We start from the raw sequence: 21350 nt of genomic DNA on the forward strand, positions 1-21350 counted from the left end.
CAATTCATAACATTTTCATAGCTTTAAAAAGATTCTTTGACATTTAAAAGTACAGAATGTTTCAGGTAACAAAAATCTCTTACACTGAAGGATTTCAGTCCCACTAGGAAGTGGACCTATCAATAGATCTTATTAGTGAGAAAAAAATTAATATTATCTTTTACACAGAAGTCTAGTGTACCCTGCAAAATGGTGCAAACAAATGAACAAGTCCTTCAGTCCCAGTTAATGGAAACGTTACACATGCAGCACAAAATGTGAAGAGGGCAGTGACGCACACCAGCATTCGATCACATGCACTTGTAACTTCATTTACCATTCAAGGTAATTTTCATCCGCCAGGCTCACAGCAAACCAACTATAAAGCAATTATGGGATTGCAATCTTCTGCCACCCCAATCACTGCAAGATGGTACAGCAGGTATTGGAGTTGACAGCCCAGGAGGAGAAAAAGATGTTATGAAATGCCAGGTAATTAGCAATTGTAACAAAAAAGGGACAGTTACGTAGACTGCAACTTCAGTCCCTTCGTCTGTATTTCTGTAAGGATGTCCGTCTGGGATACAGGTACACAGACCAACCTATGGAATACAGCAGACTTACAGAAACACTTCTTAGACCCCATGCTTTTCTAGTGTCTTCTGCATCACCATCTTTACTAAGAACAAGATTAGGGTTGAGGCAAAGCAGGGATGTCACCATATCAGACCAACATCAGAATAATGCTTAAACACACAGGGCCTCACAACAGCTGGAGGGAAAAAACAAAAACCATAGATTCAACACAATACATTGATGCTACAATAGTAATCACCAGGAGAAGGAAAAAAAAATGGAACTGAGGTTTTCCTTGTGTTCTTGTCTATCTTGCCAAACGGGTCAGATGTACTTTTATCTTCCCATAATCTTTGACCACCATTTAGGCTGCTGCAGCACTAATGCATCCCTCCAGGCCTGACACTATGATCTTACCTACTATTATTAAACACTGCTGCTTTATTTATTGCTGAAGTGTGGAAAAACTATTAGGATTAATAATCGAAAAAAACCTCTAGTAAACTTCACCTTTTCTAGTCAAGATGGCAGCTAGCACGGGATGCACGTCTTCAGTTAAAGTCATCTGAGATGTTTCAGGAGCACCTTTAAGCTATGAACTTCGGAAAAAGATAGAGAGGAAAGCTAATACCACCCCACTAAGCTAGATGCTAACATGTGCTTTAGTAGTAAAATAGTTCCAAACCTTCTGGATTAACAGGAGAAAACAAAATATCAGTGCCTTGGTTTCAGGGCTGCATTACCCAGCATCTTTATTCCATTCAGCAGCACAGAGGATTTAAAAGCAATTTCAACACATGAAAATTCAGAATTAGGATTTAACCCAGGAGTTATGCTGCTCTGTACTGTCCTCTTCTTTATCACCAACAAGCCCTCCTTCCAAGGTTCCCTGAGCTCTCAGGCCAGCAACACACCAACACCTACAGGATAACCCTGAGATTAGCTCAGCTGGTTGGAGCGTGGTGATATCAATGCTAAGGTTGTGGGTTCAATCCCCCTATAAGCTTTAGGCTCGATGATCCTTGTGGGTTGCTTCCAACTCAGAACATCCTGTGGTTCTGTGATCCAGCCACTCCCAAAATGCAAATGCTACCCATGCAAGGTCTCAGATCAGTAGGGTAAGGCACTAAAGCCATACTGGGTTCCTAATAAAACTCCTACCCAAGGTAATGAAGACCTCAATCCCAGAACATACACAAATACACACTTTTGAGGCACCAGCCTCCCATTTTACGTAAAGTACAGAGCCACACAGACACACAGCCCCCATGCACAGTAACTCCACTAAGCAGAGATTTCTGTAGCCATCCTCCCACTACAGAACACAGATACAAGGGGTTAGACCCAAGTGATTTACAAGCTGGTATACTGGACTTGGCACAGCCACATGAAACTCTGGCTCTCCATCCCCACACTTTTTTGCCAGCAGGGGTTGAGCTGAGAGCCAAGGGGTTTCTTTTCCAGAGGAGCAGGAAGTGATTTATTGCCTCATGTAGCTGCAACTAGCCCCTCTAGGAACAGATCTGACAGTCCAGTATGCCTTTCAGCAAAAAAAGAAAGATGCAATACCAGATCCATCCAGGTTTGTCTTATATCAAGCAACTCCACTGCCCATGCTTTGGTATTTCTCATTACTCCATCATTATTCTCAGGGCATTCAGCAGCCATTGGCTGATAGCCACCTTGGTCACTATTTCTGGTACCATGCAGCATCACTATAAATTCATGTAGTTCATAGCTATCAGTGCCAACTGGGGCTGTTCTGGGACATGGGGTGAAAGCCACATAGTTCATAAACCAAGACAGTGCAATCTGGTTTGAACGATGCTTTTTTTGGTAAAGCTACAAGATGATCCATCCAGATGAGGTCAGTTCTTCATGGAACTAAACAGTTTCACATGGCCTTGCACGACATTTGAGCCAATAACCATTGTCAAAGAATGGGCAAAATATTTGCAGCTGATATCTTCTGCACAGAAATACTTGATATAGTAAATTGTAACACTTGCGGTTTAGTGACCAGTGCTGTTGCTTTTTTCCTAGGGAAAAAATAACTTTTAAAGTTTTCAATGAAACATTACTGTTTGTTAACAGAATTAATAACAATAACATAACTTTATTATATATATATATATTATATAGAGTGTATATCTATATATACATAACTATAACAATAATATAACTAATAGCAGTGTTATTCCCCAAAGAAATTATTTCAAAACAATTTAAAACCAAAACATGTTACTTAGGACTGATATACAGTATTTTTTGAGAGAATAATACACAAGATTTCCTGACAATGTAGCTCTCCTTTCTGGCAAACAACACTGTTTCTCTTTTAGAAAGGAAGTTAAAATGGAAACTTAGAAACAACTATTTTTCCCATCAACTTAACCTCCATACTTCAATAGATAGAAGAGCTACAAGGTTGATTAGAGAAATAGTACAAGAGCTAAAAGTACTGATAAAGCTTTATAGTCCCTATGTACCTCCACCTGGAAAGGCCTTAGAAGCATCCCATGAAATCCACAATCCCTCAGAAATCAGTAAGAGTTGGCTATTGTGATACCTCCTTACAAGAACAGCACACAGTAAAGTTGTTTAGCTTGAAACCATGAGTTTCTGCTCTCAGTTGTGCTGGTCATACCACCACAGGTGTTGGTTGACAAACTTTCATGAATCCAAGGTAGGATCCATCAGAAAGTGCAGAGTCCAGGAAGCTCTTGAGGGGCCCAAATGGTAAGAAACATACTAGGCTCAATCCAGTTCAGCAGAGAAACTTCAGAAACTAGGATTTTCTGCAAAATAAGAAACCCGATTTTTAGGCAGCTCCATTGCAAACAAGAGGGAGAAGAGGTAGATGCTTCCTTCAGTATTCCTGACAGGCAGACAACAGCCCAAAGTGTCATACATTATCCTTTACTAGGTCACTGACTCCTCCTGAGACTCAAGACCTGATACGAAGGAGAGGGACTGTCCATAGGCAAAGAAAACAGCAGAAGACAAAGTCTTCACACATCTGAGGAGCCAGGATGAAGGGCTAAGCACCAAGCACACCAGCTGGGTGCCACAGCCAGACTCCAAGCCAAAGCCCAGCTTTTAGAGCTGATATCAAGGTACAGGGGAGAGACAGAAGTGAGACACTTCCACCTACATGGTCTTAATATTCTCCAAGTCAATAGCCCACCAAGCTACTTTCAAGATCAGTTGGAGCTGCATCCAGGACATGCTCTGTTTGGTTTGGATTACCAAATCACTGTGCAGCTTCTTGGTTATAAAGATGACTCCAGGAATACAAGAGCAGCAAGGTAGCTAGCTATATACTAGCCTTGCCTACTGAATATAAACTCATACTCCACATGACCATAAAAGCACTTCAGTGGTGGTGATGCCAGCTTTAACAGTGCTCAGATTCAGTGATACTCTTCTGGATTCACTGTTCCTGAAAACCTTTAAATAAAAAAGGAACAGTGTTTTCATATGTACAGTGGTATGCCTAGAAGAGGCTATCAGTCAGAACATTGCTACCATTTGGCTCACTTGCACAGCACAGAGTACTGCTTGCAATAGAAGATCTCCGTGCATGCAAATCTGAGCATCAGCCTCAATTCCCTGTTCTTAGTTTCACAGGCAGTAGAACACAAGGCTAAACTCTGTACTTGGATTTCTGTCATCAACCTTAGGGTGGTGCCACAGAAGAGATAATTCAATGAAAACCATTATTTTCTTACTATAAATAATTAAGATTTTAAACACATTCTGTTCTTTGTCTCTGTATACTGCCCACGGCTGTATGCTTCAGTATGTCAGGTTCATCCTCACTATTTCTAGGAAACTTCTAATCAAAGGAGATGGAAAATTCATCCCTAGTGCCTTTTTTTTTTTTAAATTTATTTTTTAAACAAACAAATAAAAAGTCAGACTCTTGCTGTTCCTTGGATGTTTGGTTTTTTTTGAGAAGGGAATGCACTGTAAACACAGTTTAGGTCAGAGAGCCTGGAATGCATGTTACTGAGAGATGAATCATACAAATAAAACTGACAGGTAAATCTAGATATCTGGCACTATGTTTAGTGGTAATGGCAGAGACATGTCTCAGCATAAAGCCACTTGTTAGACGTGTAATTCATAGTCATTTTTAAGATGGGGTGGATGTTCTGACTTTGGAAGATACTATATAGCAATTTTAATAGAGGTTGCTAACACAAACGCCTCAAAGCTATATAATTTGTACCAATAAAGGTAATTGCCTTCAAAGTGGCAGGAATAAAGTAAAATAAGGCATAACTGTTTATTATTTTAGTATCACCTTGAACCAATATAAAATTACTTCTTAAAACCTTTACTACTTCTTAAGTGGTTAATAATTGAGGTCTAACGTCATTTAAATAGGTCTTACATCGTATAATCAGTAATCTTTCCATTGTGTTTTCAGTTCAGTAAAGCATTAGAGACCCGGCCTTTGTCTACTGACCAAATGATGTATTTATCTACACAAGTGCAAATCCAGAACAGCCCCACTAACTTTGTTGAAGATCTTGACTGGAAGAGGAAACTCAGGACAGTAATTCTTAAACTTCTCTGCTGATTTCTCCCTCACTTCTCATATTGCAACAAAATGGTTATAATTTGCAGTATGAAATTTCTCCACTGGGGCACACTGATAGGAATAAAAAGTTTAGAAATTAACAGCTGGCTTTGTCAATGCAATTATTTGATAACGTACAGCACCTGTTAATGAGCAGTCTCAGAGTACCAGGAGCGCTGGTCAATACTAAAAGGGAATATGAATTCAAGGCTAGAAAAATATCTCAAAAGCTCATATTCAGCCTTCAAAGAGATTAAATAAGCTGGAAATATTATAAAAAGCAGGTCTTGCTGAGGAAGCTTATTCTACTGTCAACCCAGTTATGTTGCAATGGTTTGTTAGTATCAAAATAGGAAATCCAAGTCTTCCTTCATCTATAATTAACTTTTTTTTCTATATATACTACAAGGTACTGGATTCTAAATTTTTCCTCATTTTGTTGGTATTGCTGCTGTTTTCCTCTCACAGTATGGTGGAGTCACTAGCATTTGAGACTGAATTTGGGGTTATTCTAAAGCCGCAGTGGAATGGACATTTTTGCATCGTAGCAAGCAGGGTGTGTGCAAGGATTCTTAAGTGGAGAATAAATTCATACTTATGCCTTCCAGACAATGTTTCAGAAAACTAAACTGAATCCCAAAATAATACTATCTGTGATGAAACAGTAATTCAGGATATGTGGAATATTTTATGTTTGTTCCATACGTTTCTAAAACCACTGCTGCAAAATATTCTCAACTGAAGGTCAGACAAGTTTTATACTCACTGAAGTGCTCCCCCAAAACGCACACTCAGAACTACACATCAATAAAGGATGAAATGCTGAGGGCTGTCCTTCAAAGCAGAAGTTTATTCTCCTGCTGAATTTCATACAGGTTTGATTTTTCAAACTGCAGACACCTGCAATTCCACCCCACTCCAAATAAAGAACAGCTAAACAAAAGCCACAACATCTGGATCGTGCTCTTCAATACACCAAGTAACGACATACACTCAGAAATGAGAAGACAGTAGAGACTAGTATGTGAATAGGAGGAGCAAGAGGCAGGATACAGAATCTGGAACCAGATTTAGAGTTCAAGCTCCTCAGTAGGGTCATATCAGAGACCAGAGTCAGCTGAAAGATACCTCAAGGTTTCTAGTTCAACGTTTGCTTGAGTAGTGACTATCCAACACTTAAGCCTGCCCATCCTACCAATTGTCTGCCTAGATTTGGGGAGAAAAATACACAGTGATGGCACATTACATTGGAATGAGTATGGCATAAAAGACTTATTTACCAGATGGGCTTCAGTCTTCCTGGAGAGGCCTTCATCCTTGTCAGCCTCTTGTGGAGATAGCATTAAATGCCAGGGGAGTGTTTTTGCATTAATAATATATTCTCAGTGACTGAGAAGGAAGGCAACTTTCCCTTATTATACTAATAAAACATTCAACACTTCTGGAGGATTTATGAAGAAATCCAAGTAGCTACATTCAGCAAATTAACCTTACCTATTCAAGGCTGATGGCAGATAAAGCCAGACTTAAGCCAGTCTCCAGCAGGGGGATGATACACAAGAGGAAGAAGCACAGCTCAAGAAAAGCCGTTTTCCAAATTAGAAATGCTATTCCATGCTTCCCTGATTTCTTGCTTTGCACATGATATTAAAAATAGCAAGTAAAAACGCCTTACTTCTCAAAGTACACATCCTGATGCACACACAGCCCTCCCTCGGCCACGTGGCTCACGGCACGCCGCAGTATTGCTCCTGCACTCTATTGAGCAGCCATCATCTCAAGCCACAAGATCTCTACTGAAACATGACGACACCATAAATAGTTTAATTCAATCTGAAGAAAAAAGCCATAGCTTTCAATGTGTGTCCTGCATAAGTATCAAATCATAAGGTTCATCCAAACCTGAGACCTGGGAGAAGAAACTCAATGAATTAGAATGATGATTTGTACTCTTACTGAGTATAAAGAACACTTTGAAAAAGCAGGGATATAAGAGATATATTAAAAGGAAACATCCTTGTATCACTGACAGGAAAATAGTAAACTCTTTCTTCAAGCATTTTAGTATAACAGCATTATTAAAACCTTTATACTTTGAGTGAAAGCATTAATTATTATGCCCATCAGGAATGTTTTTCATTGTCAGTTTGCCTTTTACCATGCTAATAAACACCAAGCTTTGCATGTAAAAATAATTATGTTACCTCTTTTATAGGTCAAAAGACAGACTAAAATAGTTTCTGCAATTCTTCCTAAATAGCTTTTGCATATCAAGTTTTATGGCACATTAGAAATGAATGCAATTCAGACAGGGTTTGAATAGCTGAGTAGATAGAGAGGGAGAGATAAGAGCAGGTAAGAAAAGTCTTGTGGTAAGCTAAGCCCCTTAAAAAAAAAAAAAACACACACCGTAAAAAAAATCAAGGATTTTTTTTAAAATTACAGGATCCCAAATGACATAAGGATGAAACAGCTGTATCCAAGTCATTACTCAAAGTATCCACAGATTATGCTTCCAGCCACTCTATGTATGAATGGTACGTCAGAACAACTTAATGCATTAAAACAAACAAACAAAACATTTTCAATTACTCCAGCATTTCATTGAGCCCAAAAGCCACATCTCCCACATAACCTGTGGAAGGGGGTTAGAGGACTTGCTCCTTGAGCCAGATGACCAAGTCCTCCACCAATTTTTATAAGATTTTAGACTAGTATTAGGGTCCTCTTTCCCCTTTCTTTAGTAACATGGTGGGTTTGTGGGTATGAAGGAACATGAGCATGGCCACTTACTTTTCCCTTCTCATTTCAAGGCCCATTAGAGCACACACACTTTCTGGGTACCATGTCTACTTCCCCCAGCATCAGACAGTCTCAGGTCACCCTTCTCATTCAGAAGTTGAAGATGCCCACCCAGAGTATTTCAGCAGCTACCAAATGACGGTTAATAAAGGTATTAGAACATTAACTGATCTTCTAGGTGGCAGCAAATAGCCAAGGTTTGCTCATTTGTAAGTACCACATAGCAACCTGAGCTCTTACCATCTTTGAGCCCTTCCAGTACAGTCATATTTGTGTTGAGTTTAACATGATTTCTAAAGTAACAAGAACAAACATTTCTCTCTTTCTGAGATGCATTAAAGAAAAGCATGAAAGCAGTGCTAGCTTAGTGCTTTACACTCTCATTCTGCATCTTTCAGCAGAGATCTAGTCTAAGGCACAGGACCAAAGTAATCTTTCACTGCACCCCACCTCAGCCTCGGGAATAAGGTGTTAAGGTCAGGCAATTAAAGTGTTCCCCTGCCATACAGAAAGCTGGTACCCACATTGAAATGTATGGCATAGGGGAAATACCAGAAAAAAAAAAAAAAAAAGATCAGGTAACTTATTTATTTACACCCCCAAACTTGCTTCCCTGTGTCAACCTTCAAGCAGCCAGTTGGAGAAATGTTAGCTTCAGTAATACGCCCTGAATCTCACACGGCACATCTCTGTGAAAGGCTGAGAGCACGGAGCTGCCTCCTCTATGGAAAATGTGCTGCTCAGAGAAGCCTCTGACCATCCTGATGGAAATGTAAGTATTCCCCCAACAAAGTAAACAGTTTCATAGCAAAAGTAACTGTGCCACTAGTTTGTTTCCATTACAAACAAGTATGCACCATGAATTGTGTGACCCAGACTTTACCAAAGCAATCTGCAATACTCCAACACACATGCAACAGTAAATGCTGCAGACTCACCACTAACAAATACGGGACATGTCAGAAAGACACATTATGAGGTACATTTTGATGTGAGCATTCCAAACAACTTCAGGACACAAACCACAGTTGGGATCTCTAAGATATTTTCTTTGATCATTGAAGAAAGCCATGAAAGTGGGAACAATGCACAGCAATCTCCAGAACTGCATGTTCTTACTTGCCACCCTCTTTCACCTTGTCCACAAAGCCCATCTTCAATCCTACCACTTCTCGGCTCTTGTTGGGTTTTGATCACAAGTTCTTCAAGGTGAAGATTCTGTCCTTTACAGGCATAGTGTGCAAGCAGCAGCACAGAGAAAGCTGGTCCACAATTCTGGGGCTGGACAAGGAGGCTTCAGAGCAGCTCCAGTGAGGAAGGATGGATCAAACCACATTGACCATTCCCATATCCACAAGATAGCAAGATGTAAAAAGCTCAGACCAGTTTGCCAGACCCAGGAAGAGTAACTGTGCCCTAGGTAAATGGGATCTTACTGCTGGTTTACAAGATCTCACTTTAAGGCCTGAACATCACACTTCTATGAACATCAGCATTGTGGCTTTTCTACAAAAGCAAAATTCCTGCTCCGAGCTTTGTGACTGAGAAGAGAATATGACTCAGGTAGCACTACTGTGGCAGCATCTGCCTAGGACAGTCACACTGCAGAGATGTTGTCTGCAGACATCTCCTCCAAGACCTGCTGCTTTGGGACCCTCAGTAGAAGAGAGCTATAAGGCCAGGTCCCCTGGCTGCTACCCCACAGCCTTCTGAGCACAAGGATGGGTTTCCTGTGGAAAAACCCACTGCATGAAGAATGTCTCTCCAACCTGAGGTTACTATCCAACAGGGAAGGACCAGGGCTCAGAGGACTGACAAGAGCACCTTCATGTCTCAGCCAACAATGTGCTTTAGATTTGCTGTCCCCACAGACCAGCTGACAAGAACAAGTCCTGCTGTATTTCCTAGCTAACAGAATGGATCCTATTCTGTCAGCAGCCTGCCCTGTACCCAAGGCAGTGCAACTACCCCAGAGCCACCAGCGCCCAGCACTGACTTCCAGGGAGACCAGAGGGCACCAAAAACTGGCTGAAGGTTCAGGCAGACAGCCTTCCCCTGCTCCCCATACAAGACAGACACATCAAAACCCCAATCCCCACTTCAGACAAGATAAAAGTAATATGTGTTTTCTGGCAGTGAGGGAGAAAGGGATTTCCCTGTGTCTTCAGAAGCACAGAAAAGGGCACAGTCAGAGGAAAGGAGTCCTCCCTGCAGCAAGGCTAGCCCTGCAGTCCCTCTCTACTCCATCCAGAAGCCCAGGGATACATTCTACACTGTGCAGCTTGACTCTTGCTCGGCTGATTTCTTTCCCAGCCTCCAAGTCTGAACATCACTGCATGACGTTCTTTCCTCTGCTAAGCATCTTTCTAGCTGTGACTGAAGAATCTGGCAAGTGACCAAGTATTCTTTAACCTCCACATTAACTATTGTTAGCTTTGGCAAAGCCCAGCACCTGGGATGCCTGGTGTGGTATCGCTTACTGCTGCAGCGGCAAGATTCAAGAACAGGGATCAGGTGGCTGATGCAAAACAGAGCTCTCACCCACAGTGCCCTCCATTCCCCCATTGCCTAATGAGCTTTGGGAACAGCTACAACTTTTAAGCTTCTTACTTGGGAAAAGGTTTGGAGACAGTGAATGTGCAGAACAGAGTAAATCAAAGAAGCTCTAAGTTAGATGAGGCCAAATGCTACTTTTAGACCACCAAGATGCGTTGGTAACATTGCAGTTCCAGAGAGTGCTATTTATCTTTTAGGAGCCGTGAGGAGATAAAGATGTTCAGCTCCAGCCAGCTTTGACTGTTGGAATATGGCACAGGCTGCACCACCTCCTCAGCCCACATCAGAACTCTCTTGGCTTGCATTCTTGACTGCTACAGCCCTAACAGTAAAGTCCTTAGTCCTGCATCCCACTGCATATGAACTAGGATACGTTCTTCTTCCCTCTTTGTCACAAATAAGTCTAACCAGTGAAATCAGTTATGGCTGCTCTGGGCAGCACCAGAGACGGTTCTCTAGCCTGTTTTTTACAGAGGACTGCAGGCTTTGCAAAACATCAGCCACATTTCGACAACCAAGTTGTACTGGGATGGCAAATCCTAAGCAGAAATGTCCACAGCAGTCATCAGGGACAGCTGAATTCAGGGACCAGAAGGTAGGTTTTCTTAAACAGACTATGTTACTTAATATAGCACACACTCTTCCCCAGTATCTGCACAACGCTGAGTTTGAGATGTTCTAAGATCTGCACCAAGGAAGACTAGAAGGGTGGGAGAAAGACTGCAGGAAAAAGCATTTAAAAGTAAGATGATTTTGGAGAAACATTGTATGAAAGCAGCAAGCTCATAACATAGGACTCGCAATGCAGAGGCCTGGTTAGTAATGAAAACAAAAGGTAAACAAGTCCTTAGTAAGGCAATGCAGTTGCAAGTCCATCTAGGATTAGTCACAAAAAATGAAAACGTGAGTTTAGGCTGGCTCATACCTTCCCTCGGGGGAGACGTTCTGCATTGTGCCTCACTGTACATGCACACAAAATTTGTCTGCTAGGGCTGTGCACCACAGGCCTTCTCATGCTTCCCCAACACTATGTGAGTTTCAAAAATTACTTCAGTGCCAACACAATTGGATCTCTGCCATGAGAAGACTTCTGCCTTCTCATTTTTTCATTGAGATGCCAAAGTTCCTCATATATTTCCATTCAGGTCATCTCTGCTTCAGACATGTCCCATTTTGATGCCTTGATTTCTGCGGGGTTTGCTCTCGACAGCCCTTCTTTTTACATAGATAGAGGAAACCCAAAGAGTATTTGCTCCCTACCTCTACCTCATGAAAGAAAATCTCTAGCAACAGAAAACTGCTGAGAATTTTTTGCACAAAATTCTCAGAGTAGGGACTGTTGGGGTCTTCTCACTCCTGCTATCCGCTCCACCAAAGACAAGCACAAGGAAACATGGATTGCTGTGGAGCTTATGTTGCAACTAATAAACACAATTATCATTGGCCTAAAAAGCTGCTTCATTCAGATGCTCGTTGCCGACTCCAGCAGCAACTGCACCATAACAGTTGCTGTTTGCACAAGATGGGAATCGGGTGATGCTCTCTCTGGGGGTGCTATGGGTGTTGACATCAGCTGACTGGACCCTTCTTTTTTTATTGCAGATGTTTCCTTTCTGCCCCCTGTACAGCTCCTCCAGCTACATGAGCTCCATCAGAAGTTCCACAGAGAGCCTTTTGCCTGCTTGTGTAGTGCATGACAAGGCACGTAATGTGTTATACTAAAGTCACAGTCCATTTGTTTCACATCTGGACATGTACTAGTAGGACATTCAAAAGGCAAAGGTGGCCCATCTCAGGTTAACTGTGAAAACAGCATGGATAAGTAAAAAAAAATATTTAAGGTTAACATGACTGCTGTGAGCTTTTTAATATAAGTGAAGTCTTTGCAGATACACTTTTTTAAGAGGTACTTACCTGTCTTCATGCCCTGGTAATTCTATCAATCACTGCCCACAAGAAACTGTACTTTATAGGATATACTGCCTCCTTATGATTGAAATAGTTTCCTTCTTTAATCAGCATATAATCAGATATTCCCACACAGGAGAACTATAGCCCTGATTGACAAGAGAGTTACAAAAATAAACCTGAGGTTTAAATATAGATTGCTCGTCTCCCTGGAAGGTATGTAGTATTGTGCTATACAAGTCTACCATAATTTTCCTTGAATTAATGTAGTCCATATTGTCCCATTGCCTTGATCGCTATCAATTAAACAGCTACCAGATTTGTGTTATACAGGAGAACTGGCAGCTATGTTGAGAGGGAATGGCAACTCGCCTTTCTTCTGCATGGACTGGCTTACCATCAATATTTCATTGGCAATTAACATGTACAGATTTTGAGTTTCACGTACCAGTTGAATGTGGGATTTCCAAAGCAATTGTAGAGGTAGATAGGTAAATAAGCATGCAGGACTACATAGCTATGGATGGAAACAAAATACATATGCTCAACCTGAAGGGATATACGTGGATGAGGTACCTCTGTATGCAAACACACAAGTTAGGCAGGCAATATTTAATGATCTCGTCTTTCCAGGGTGGACAGTTCAACAGCACAATACTCATTGCATTTCTCCCAATCTATTATTATGGTCTGATATGTTAAATATACAATGTAACGAGTGCAGAGCACTATAGCCCTGTTCTCGTTTCAGGGAAAAAAAAAAAAAAAAAAAAAATTTTTTTTAAAACCCATTCTAATCAAGAAATGTTTTTCATCTGTTAAAAACCTCTCCATTGCTGACTGGTTAAAAAAAAAAACAACACAGGACAGACCTCATATTTATTATGCAAATCCTTAGCATTAAGAAAACAAATCACCAACTAACATCTGTCTCGCCCTAGAGGAAAATAAATAAATTAAAAAAAAAAAAAAAAAAAGCCACCCCTTCCTCTCACTCCCTACGCAGCGGGCCGAGCACCCCGCGGGATCGGCAGGGACGCGCCTCCCGCCCGCTCCCCGCCGGTGCTGCAATGTCCCCAGCACAGCGGCAGCCTCGGCCGCCCGGCCACTGCAGTCCTTCCGCCGCCGCACCCCTTGCGCCCGACCCACCTTTCCCTTCCATCGCGGAGCCTTGCGAGCGCCGGGAAGTTGCGGGAAGACGCGCTCCCTCCTCAGCCGAGAGCCCGGCGGGCAGAGCCGGCCGCCGCTGCCTGCTCCGCGGTGGAGGACGGCGCTGTCACAGCCTCGGAGCTACAAGCAAGCAACCGGCGGGGGGGAGACGGCGTGAGCCGCCGGGCCCCCCCCCGCAGCCCCGCGGGGCGCGGGCGGAGCGGGGCGCGGCGCGGGGGGAGCGCGTTACCTGTGCGCCGGCGGGAGCTGTCCCTGGCCGAGCGGTGCTGCGGGGGCGAGTGGCTCCGCGGCCCGCCGCGCTGCCTGGCACCGCCCGCATGCGCGCCCCGCCCGCGCCCCGCCCCCGCGCCCGCACCGCGGCACCGCCGAGCCCCCGGTGCGGGATGCGCTGCGAGCGAGAGAGCGAAGAAAGGAGGAGCAGCGGCCGCCCGGCGGGACCGGCCGCACCGCGGCCCCCTCCCCCGTCCCGCGCCCCGGAGAGCGGGAGCGCTGCGTTACACAACGCGGCGGTGCCGGCAGGAGTCCCGCTGGAGCGTCCTCCCCACGCCCGGCGCACCGGCCCGCGTACCGGGAAGCGGCGGCGGCCCCGCGCAGCTCCGCGCACGGCCCGGCGGCTGCGGGAGAACCGGCCGGTGCCTGCGGTGCTGTGCGAACCCCCTGGATCGCAGCTCCCGCACTAGTCAGGTCACGGGGATCGCTGCACTCGCCCCCAGCCCTGTATCCTGCAAGCCAGGCTGAGCCCACGCACCTGCAGACACGGAGAGGAGCTCTCAGTAGTTGCTCAGTCTCATGTTCAGGCCTTCTCTGGATATGTTGTTTCAAGATTAATTATGCTGATTCATAAAACATCCACCTCACGGGGAGTTTATGCTTTTCTGCTTTCACATTCAGCCACTAGATTTCACTCACCCTCTAACTCACTAATAAAGAAAGGAGTGCCCTGCTAATAAGTTATCAAAACATTCATACCAGGATAAGGCACTTTTTTGGAGAACAAAGAGATCATCCTTAAGTTCATCCCAGTAAGAAAGTTTCTCCACAGTAGTATTATTCCTGTACCTCTTAAGATTTTTTTCCAGATTTGTAACTTTGGTGCAATGGGGATGGCAAAACCCAGTTTTGGGGTTATTTTTATAATTTGCATTAGTGAAAAGGCACCTCAAGGCATCCACCGTGCTGTGAGCTGCACATACAGAGAATATGTGGCTCCAGCACTATGTAAGTTTCTAAGTACGGGAACAGTAACTCCCTTCCTCCTACTGTTCCTATACTGATGTATAAACGTCCTGGTGTTTATGTTCTCCTTCTCATCTACAGCCCAGGACTAGCAAACCAGTCAGGGGTTATATCCTCTCTCATGCTCTTCGTTCTAAACCACTGCAAACCATCCTGCAGACACTACCTGTGTGCATCCCCATACCTAAGCAGAACCCTGAGTTTGGTCATGGAAGTGAACATCACACATGTGATCCCACCTTAGCACATGGTCCAGCCAGTTCTGAGCAACACCAGCTCTAATCTCAGCTGCCACCCCACAAGGTGGCAAGACACAAGTCACATGGCATACTAGTACAGGAACAGACCCCTAAAAAGCAACTAGAAACAGCCCAAAATGAAGACCTAGCACATAAAATTCACATTTCAACTGGCTCCTACCCATTTATTATGTTCTATATTATTGTGAAGAACAAGATTAGGGTTTTTTTAATTTTAGGTAGTGTGGGTGAGTTGCAAGTCAGACTTCACTATAGAACTTATGAAGCATACTTAAAATTTATGATTTGTCTAAAAGGTTGAAGTAAATGTGTATTGTTTCTTCAGTTCTTTCACTGACTGGTGGGATCCTATTTCCTCATTGCTTTTACCTACCATCAATGCCAAACTGACCAGACTACACTTCCAGGGTCAGCCTGTGTGCTTTTTCTGAAAAATAACATAACAATAACTCTTTCAAGGTCTATTAGTCCTCACTAATATTCCAAAACACAATCAGAATATACACCAGAGTGCTCCACAACTTCTCAGTTTCATAAAGCTCTTGGACTCAAGTTACCAACTTGCATAGACTAAAGGCAGATTCCTCCAAGGCAAACTCTCAGAGGACATTAAGGTTCCTGGCATCTAAGTTCAAGAACAACTTTCAACAGAAAGAAGAGAAGGCAAAGAAAACTTTTAAGGTACAGCTGGGCTAGTTACCAAGAACACAATCTGAGGTACCATTTGTAATAGCAGGCACTGGACCAATGAACCAAGAGCCTCCTTTCAAAGCTGTGCACTCCCTGGAAAGCTAACAGCCATCAATAATTCAGCTTTACAGAAAAATCTGGGAAACAGTTCCTAGCTGAAGGCATCAGACTGAGCCCCACTGCTATGAGAATACACGAAGGCCAAGTTTCCCAAACACTGAAAATATATTTTTCCAATGTCCTAAAAGGGATAGCCATAACACTGGCAAATGTAAGTGGAAGTTTGTTTTCCTTGTGAAGGAGGACATGAATTAGTTCACAGGGCTCACCCTCGGAGAGCAAAGCAAAACTAACATTTCTGTTATTTGTTTTGTTTTGCTTCTGAGCTGTGAAGCATTTCTTCCTTTAAGGTAACAGTGGGTAGAAACACAGTTCAAACAAAACACCCAAACCCATTAATCCACACATATTCATTTTCAATCATAGTTTATCAGAGATCTTTCTGGACCTCATCTGAGACATCACGCTTTCCCTTCCACATCATGAAACCATCATGAGGCCTTAACACACATGTTTTTAAAAAGCCATGTTGAAGAGAGAACTCCCTCCCTACACTCCTTCAAGGCTTCTTTCCTCAATGCAAAGAGGTAAATTCAAGGGAACAAATCCAGTGAATATTTTCTCTCCCTTGCCATTTACAGGTCACCTTTAAATTATTTATCAGTAGAAAGAAACATTATAGTGTCTGTGCTCTACTCTATGTTTCAACTGTGCATCCTCCATTAAAATACCAGCTCAAGTTAGATCACTGTTTCTCCTCTAGTTCCTCAGGAAAGTCAGATCTGTGCCTACTCTGGCTTTACAAGTATCACACATCAAATAGCAANAGACCTGCCCACCACAGCCGGCCAACTCACACTGAACACCAGTCCTGGAACTTCTCCCTGCCCCCAGTGGTAGCAGAGCAGTATGTAAGGTTCTACTGGTTGAGGTAAGGTTCTACATCACAGGAAAGAGCTCAGCCTGTACAGGTGAGAGGGAATAGCAAGGGCTCAGCTTGGCTGCTCTCACATAGTGCTCCAGACAGAAATAGAAATGGTAGCCTTCAGCCCTTGAGGAACTTGTTGCTTCCTTTCTGGATGGTAGATGCTAAGCAGAGCCCATTGCCTCCTGCACTCAGTGCTGCCTGCCCCCTTTCTGTACCCTGCCTGTGGAAGCAGCTGGGTTAGAAACAGCCCTGAGCACAGACATGATAAAGCCAAGTGGCTGTTTTGGCACTGCTGCAGACAGTAAGCCCACATGATGATCATACATGGTTCTCCCAGCTGCTGCTGCTCCTGCCCATCTGCTATGCTGGCACAGCGCCTCCTTTTCTAAGAGGAAACCTCCATTCAGGAGGGCAGAGACACCAGCCAGCCTGCAAGGCTGTGCACACAGCCACATGTGCTGCCATGTCTACATGCACCATTTCTGCATTAGGCTGGAGGGAGCAGATCACCAGTGGTGGGATATCACCTGCCTAGTCCCAGTTTCTAGTGATGACCATCCAAAATGGCAACAAACCCAACTTCAGCACTCAGATCAGAGTTCTCAGCTAGAGACGGAGCTGCTCTTACTGCATCTGACAGAATAACATCTGTCCTGTCCGAAGTTTAAAGACAATGTTTCCTAAAGACAATGAACAACTCAGTCAAAAAGGAGTTGCACTGAGTTCGAACTACTAATCTTGATGTTCAGCATGGGTCTAATCTCAAAACCAACTACAATGAGGAGCAAGCCTCAGCCAAGTGTTTCTGAAAGCCCTTTTGGACTCCAAAGCATCTACTCAAAAAAAACAATGGATATCATTATCTGGCTGCCATCAATAGCCAGAAGAACAGATTCTTTAGGGACAGAAACCAGCTCTGTACCACACCATGCTTAGATGTCGACATGCCATGAGCTGTGCTCAGATAAGTGCAAGCGAGAGCAGCAGGTTCCAAGAAAGTAGGCCATGACACATTAGCAGCAGGAAGGACCCATAACACTACTGAGAAAGCAAAGAACACAGTGGGGGGAAAGAAGAGTAAACAGAGACTAGAAGTTTTTAATAATGTAGGTTGGGTAAAACATGAAGAACATTCTACAAACTGTAATCCATCACCCTGAGGATAATGTAGGTAGCTTCTGATTATGAACAAAGCAGCAATATGACATAATCAGCTGATGTCACTTCCTTATATCACCCAAGTAGTTTCTGGAAGCATAGAGTAAGTGCATTAGGAGCTGATGTGTGAAATAAAGACCAGTGTAAGCCACAACCTTGGGGATAGCACAGACAGTTTAATTACATAAATTATTGATAATATATTGTTAAGATTAATCAGTCAGTGTTATATTAATAAAGGAAAAAGCACTAGTGTCACAAAAGTATCAAAACAAGGGAGGTTTTGCAATCAATTACTACTAAGTCAAAAATTACTGTGGAAGAAAATCATAGATGGAGGGTACCACTGTTGTATTGACACAGAGGAATTGTGTGTCAATACAAGGAAGGTCCTTCTGAGCATCAGTATCAGGCTGGTAGAAACACCAGCTTCCTTCTACTGCTATTCTTCGTAAATATCCATATACGTCCATTTACATTAACAAGAGTCTTGATGTTGATTTTAATGGCAGTTGAATCTGGCACAGACAGTTCAACTCCCAGTTTTTCAGTTTTCTGTGAGATCCTGAGCATCATGAGCACCCCAAGCTCCTCAAAGTCCATGGAAGATAGAGGTTGTTCTCAGTCCTTGCAGCAAAATATTTGTGTTTTCACAGACCCTCTGAGTCCCACCACGGGCTTCTAGTTATTCGGTATAATAAAATACTTTGTCACCTTCTCATCCAGATGAGAGAGGAAGGTGTCTGAAATCAGGTCACTACACCATTATAAAAGTTTAGGACTTTCATGAAAGTAGATAAAATATGAAAATAAGCTGCAAAATGGAGCTACTCAAACACTATCCTCTTTTTGACTTGATTAGAAAAGGTAATTACATGCATGTGGAATACTTTATGCAACGCAAAAAAATTTTACAGGGCAGAGGCAGGAAAGAGATTCCTGCTGGCAGCTCAGCCCTAAGAGCCAGGTGCCTGAATTCTTTCAGAGAATAGACTATTTACGTTAAAATGCCTATTTCCCACAATTAGAAAAAAGTCTGTTAGCTCATTGCTACTCTACAACCATCAGGGCTGAGTAACATTCATATTCTTTATCTTCTAAGTCAAGAAGTCATAGCAAACTTACCCCTGCTGAGGCCCAAATCCCAGGAGGCAACTTCTTTACTTTATTCCTACATGATAAGAGCCATTTCTAGAATACTGATCTCTTCCCTCAAACACCACAGTTCTATGAGACACCACTAAGGTGGCTATTCAATGACAGCTGACACCCCGCAAAATGCTAAGCATGTGCTAGACTGCTCCAGTGACCCTAAGGTAGGGGACAACAGAGCCTTGGGAACAAAGAATCATTTTCTGTCCAGCTCCAACATCCTTTTCCACTTGTCTGTGTTTACTCAGTTCATTTTAATGCTATGTTTTCCAGAATGTTAGAAAATAACAAATGCAACAAAACCTGCAGAGCCAAGACCATTATCATCACTGTATTCATAGTACAGCTTTCCCATGCCTCAGGGACTTGGATCTCTTTGTGATATTTCAAGCTGAAACTCAGAGTTTGTTCAAATACAAGAGACAGATAAGCGCTGCTTGATACCAGCACCACTGACAGCCTTTTGGCTGGACCAGTTCAGAGCTTAAGTTCCTCTTGGCATGTACCATGAAAAGTACTGGGAAATAAAATTCAAATGAAAGTGAGATATGCAATAGAAAACAAGGAAAGAGGAGCAAAGAAGGGAGAATGACAAAAGCAGAGGGAAATCCCAACTGAACTAGCTCAAACTGAACTGCTGCAAAAATGGGAAGACCACTGCGTGAAGCTGTTCATCTCCACGCTAGATGTTACATCAGTCAGTGACACAAATTTTAAGCATTTTAACAGTCATGGTAAGGGCAAAAAACATTCATATGCTTAACCTGAAATTATCTATATGATCCATAGAGCATCTTCATCCCTGACAGAAAAGGCTGCAGGCCAAGGAAACTACTCTTCATGCTTGTAGGAGAAATTTTCTTGAAGTATTTAACCTTGCCTGAGTGAAGTCTGATCCCTAAAGCCATTTTGACCCACCCCAGATTCCAGCAGCTCTGCAGTGCAAAGAGGTGATACTGCTTTATGCTCCAGCATCCTAAGTGCTATATAAGCTATTTGGTGAGAATGCTAATCCTTGTGGCCACCTTCACCATGCCACAAGGGTGACATTTCCCTTGGAGGTAGAAGGGTCTGGCACTGGCAGAAAAGCACCAGTCAAGCCCAGAATATTCATGCCTGTAATTTAAAGTTCACAGAACCCTGTTTTTCAACCAACATCAGTATCCAGAGATGCACTTGACCTGCCACCTGTTCCCAAGTCTGCTGAACACTAGGTAGAGGCAGTCTTCAATGGCTTATTTAATAAGACTATCAAGATACTGCCTGTCTGTGCTCTATTCTGCTGATGTTTTGTTTATAGGAAAACTTGACTGGTTGGTTTAATTTGCTTATGTACAGAAATAGCAATTTCTTTAGGCCTTTTCTTCCTTGACTGATGAAATCTCATTGGGCCCATCTCAGAAGCTTCAGCTACAACCAAGCCAAACAGTGCAAAAATCAGCATGCCTGACCCTGAAAGGATGAACACCATTTGGAGGCTCTTGCTTGCTCACCCCTTGGCAGTTGTGGCCACAGCATGACCAAAAGGGGCAGAGGAGTTCAGCTGCATCATCCATCTGCACAACCCAACCACACGACTTTAACCCAGGACTTGCAAAGCATGACTGCTTAGAAGTAGCTCATCTGATGAGAACAACCCTCCCTGACACAGGTGTAATAAACATAGCAACCTATGTATTTTCTGCACTTTGGAGTGGCATCTAAAAAGGGAAATAAAATATAACTGTAGAAAATAGTGGAGATTCAAGAAAGAATCTGAGATTACATTCAGTGTAGCCAGCAAGTTCCTTCAGTCCTGTTCACTCTACAGCAGTTCTCCATCTCTGCTTTATTGCAGACCTTTGAGCAAAGGATGAAGCAAGAGTGAGATCATGGGCAGCATTTGTAACCTGCTGCCTGTTAGATGTTCAAATTGACTGCAGCCAGTGAAGCCCTGAGTTGGAAGAACCACATGCTTCTGCAGACAGTCTTCTTTTATTCTACTGAGCCCAAAACATGTTAAGTATGAGAGGTTGATTTTCCATCAAGGAGAAATGCCCAGAATGGGTCTTTTAAAGAGCTAAGGCCAGAAAAGATTCAACTTACTACCTAGAAAAGATCAGAAAGACTCATGTTTCTCTGCCCATCTTCCAGCCTTGCCCTTGAAGATCCTACTGTAGCCCAGGAGCTCTGAAATAGAGCTTTTTAGCTGTGTCAGTGCTACCCACATCTACCATACAGATAACAGCTGGCCATGACAGTCAGCTAAAAGGTGATGTCAAGGAGCGCAGCCCTGTTGCTGCCCAAC

The 21350-nt window shown here is 43.1% G+C and overlaps 1 protein-coding gene across 1 annotated transcript in view; it reads right to left on the reverse strand.

Annotated features, from left to right (window-relative positions):
- FGF12 (fibroblast growth factor 12) overlaps positions 1-13888 on the reverse strand; it is a 229259-nt gene extending 215371 nt beyond the window's left edge. Inside the window, exons 1-2 of the mRNA XM_027883983.1 lie at positions 13809-13888; positions 13559-13699 (exon numbers count right to left, since the gene is read on the reverse strand). Of these exons, the coding sequence (XP_027739784.1) occupies positions 13559-13571 (13 nt within the window). The 5' untranslated portion in view covers positions 13572-13699; positions 13809-13888. The remainder of the gene's footprint in view (positions 1-13558; positions 13700-13808) is intronic.
- Between the last annotated feature and the right edge of the window lie 7462 nt (positions 13889-21350).

The sequence above is a fragment of the Empidonax traillii genome, unplaced genomic scaffold (genome assembly GCF_003031625.1).
Source record: "Empidonax traillii isolate 1590-97213 ecotype Southwest subspecies unplaced genomic scaffold, ASM303162v1 scaffold138:size3245559, whole genome shotgun sequence".
Classification (NCBI taxonomy): domain Eukaryota; kingdom Metazoa; phylum Chordata; class Aves; order Passeriformes; family Tyrannidae; genus Empidonax; species Empidonax traillii.